The 1928-nt window shown below is 39.5% G+C and overlaps 1 protein-coding gene across 1 annotated transcript; it reads right to left on the bottom strand.

Moving 5' to 3' along the window:
• Positions 1 to 689: 689 nt before the first annotated feature.
• LOC147449037 (uncharacterized) lies at positions 690 to 1226 on the bottom strand. The gene has a single exon (XM_086521497.1). It carries the CDS (start codon positions 1224 to 1226, stop codon positions 690 to 692), a length of 537 nt encoding a protein of 178 aa, XP_086377623.1.
• Positions 1227 to 1928: the final 702 nt, after the last annotated feature.

Genomic DNA, 1928 nt, shown 5'->3' on the forward strand with positions numbered 1-1928 from the left:
AATGGCGGTTTCGTAGCTCACGTAGCAAGAGGATAGACTCTCTCTCTTTCACACTCTCTCTCAGACACAGTCACGGCACTCAAAAACTCACCTTGATTAATGATTCAAAATTGTTATCCTTAGTTTTACAAAAATTGGCTCTTATACCTCAGCCTTGGAGGTGTGAAAACATCTCTAATCTAATTACATCATTAGGTGAAACTACTTGGGGAATACAAGCTGGAAACTCAATTGAGTCCCGCTAATTACAATGAATCGTCTCCATAAAAAAAAAAGAAATGTCAGCAGAGAGACATTCATTACAATAAGTGTTTACAAAAACATGAGTGTGAGCAAAAATGTATAGGTGTGGTCCCCCGCTCAACAATGAGGTTAGAGTATATACACATTGGCAAAAAAATATACTTATGGTGCAAGAGGATGAAAGAAGGCGTACATAGGTTTAATAAAACACACTTTTATTTTTTTATTTTTTATTTGTTTGTCTCAACTAGCTCAGTGACTAGCTAGTTGAGGTTTTTTTAAGAAGATATGGGGAAGTCTCCTAACTCACACATGCCTATGTACAGTGAAAGGGTGAAGATAACCACAATGTTTGAGTGATTTGATAGGGTGAGGTAGCTCACTATGACAATTTCGGATAGCCATAAAACGGCTATCATTAGCCCTCCCCCAGGATGATGGTATATTCATGTACCACCATAAAGCATCTTTTCCAAAGAGAGTGCTTCAGAGTCCTTGAAGAGATCTTCATTGTTAGGCCCCTTAGCATTTTGGCTGAAGTTACACTCATGCTTCATGGAACAATACTTACATGAGATAGCTGCCTTTTGACAGATCTTTGGTAGATCCTTTGGTAGAAGGCGACTCAAATAGGGCTTCAATCGATAACCATTTACCTTCCTAGAGTGCTCTTTTCCATTCAAGTCCATAAGTTGATAGTAACTTGAATTGAAAGCCTTCTTAACTATGTATGGACCCTGCCATCTAGTTTCAAATTTGGCATCAAAATGATTATCGAGTCGATTGTCATACCTTAGTACAAGATCTCCTTCATTGATGCCGTTGTCCTTTAGTTTCTTGTCAAGATTCTCCTTCGCCTGTGTAGCTTTCCTCTTGTAGCACTCGTATGCTGCTTCTCTTTTCCACTCAAGCTCAGCTAAGGTAAGAAGTCGATCCATCCATGCTTCTTGATCATCTTGTGCTACTTTGCCATGAAGTTGCATTTTTGGAATGTTGAGCTCAATTGGTTGTAAAGCCTCTTGACCATAGACCAAGTGAAATGGTGTGAACTTTGTGGCTTCCCTGTATGTGGTTCGATATGTCCACAAGGCACCATCCAAGAAGTCATCCCACAACTTTGTCTTGTTTTTCATCATCTTTCTAATGATGCATGCAATGAAACCATTAGCTTTTTCTACCAAATCATTTGACTGGGGATAGTAGGGTGTACTGTGACGATGTAGAATGTGAAGTTCTTCACAGACTTCTGTGAGAAAGCCCTTTCTAAACCCTGGACCATTATCATAAACAATCTCCAAAGGTGTGCCAAATATACAACAAATGTGAGTGTAGGCAAATTTGCTCACTGTCCTCTCATTTATCTTTGCCACACTTTGTGCTTCCACCCACCTAGTCATATAGTCTACAGCCACTAGAATGTAGAGTTTACCATTTTTTGTCCTAGGCAGAGGATCCATAACATCAATGCCCCACTTTTCAAAGGGTCCATTTGCAAGCATGATTTGCTTTGGACCATAAACCAATATTCTATTCCCATTTACCTGACAATTGTGACAACTTTTACACCAATGTTGGACATCCACATGCATACTTCGCCAAACATACCTCGCAAGCAAAATATTCTTCACAGTTAACTCTTGGGCAAACTGACTACCACATGCCTCTTCATGCAAACCTTTTAGAAT

Source organism: Adiantum capillus-veneris, chromosome 10 (assembly GCF_014529385.1).
Source record: "Adiantum capillus-veneris isolate H3 chromosome 10, ASM1452938v2, whole genome shotgun sequence".
Classification (NCBI taxonomy): domain Eukaryota; kingdom Viridiplantae; phylum Streptophyta; class Polypodiopsida; order Polypodiales; family Pteridaceae; genus Adiantum; species Adiantum capillus-veneris.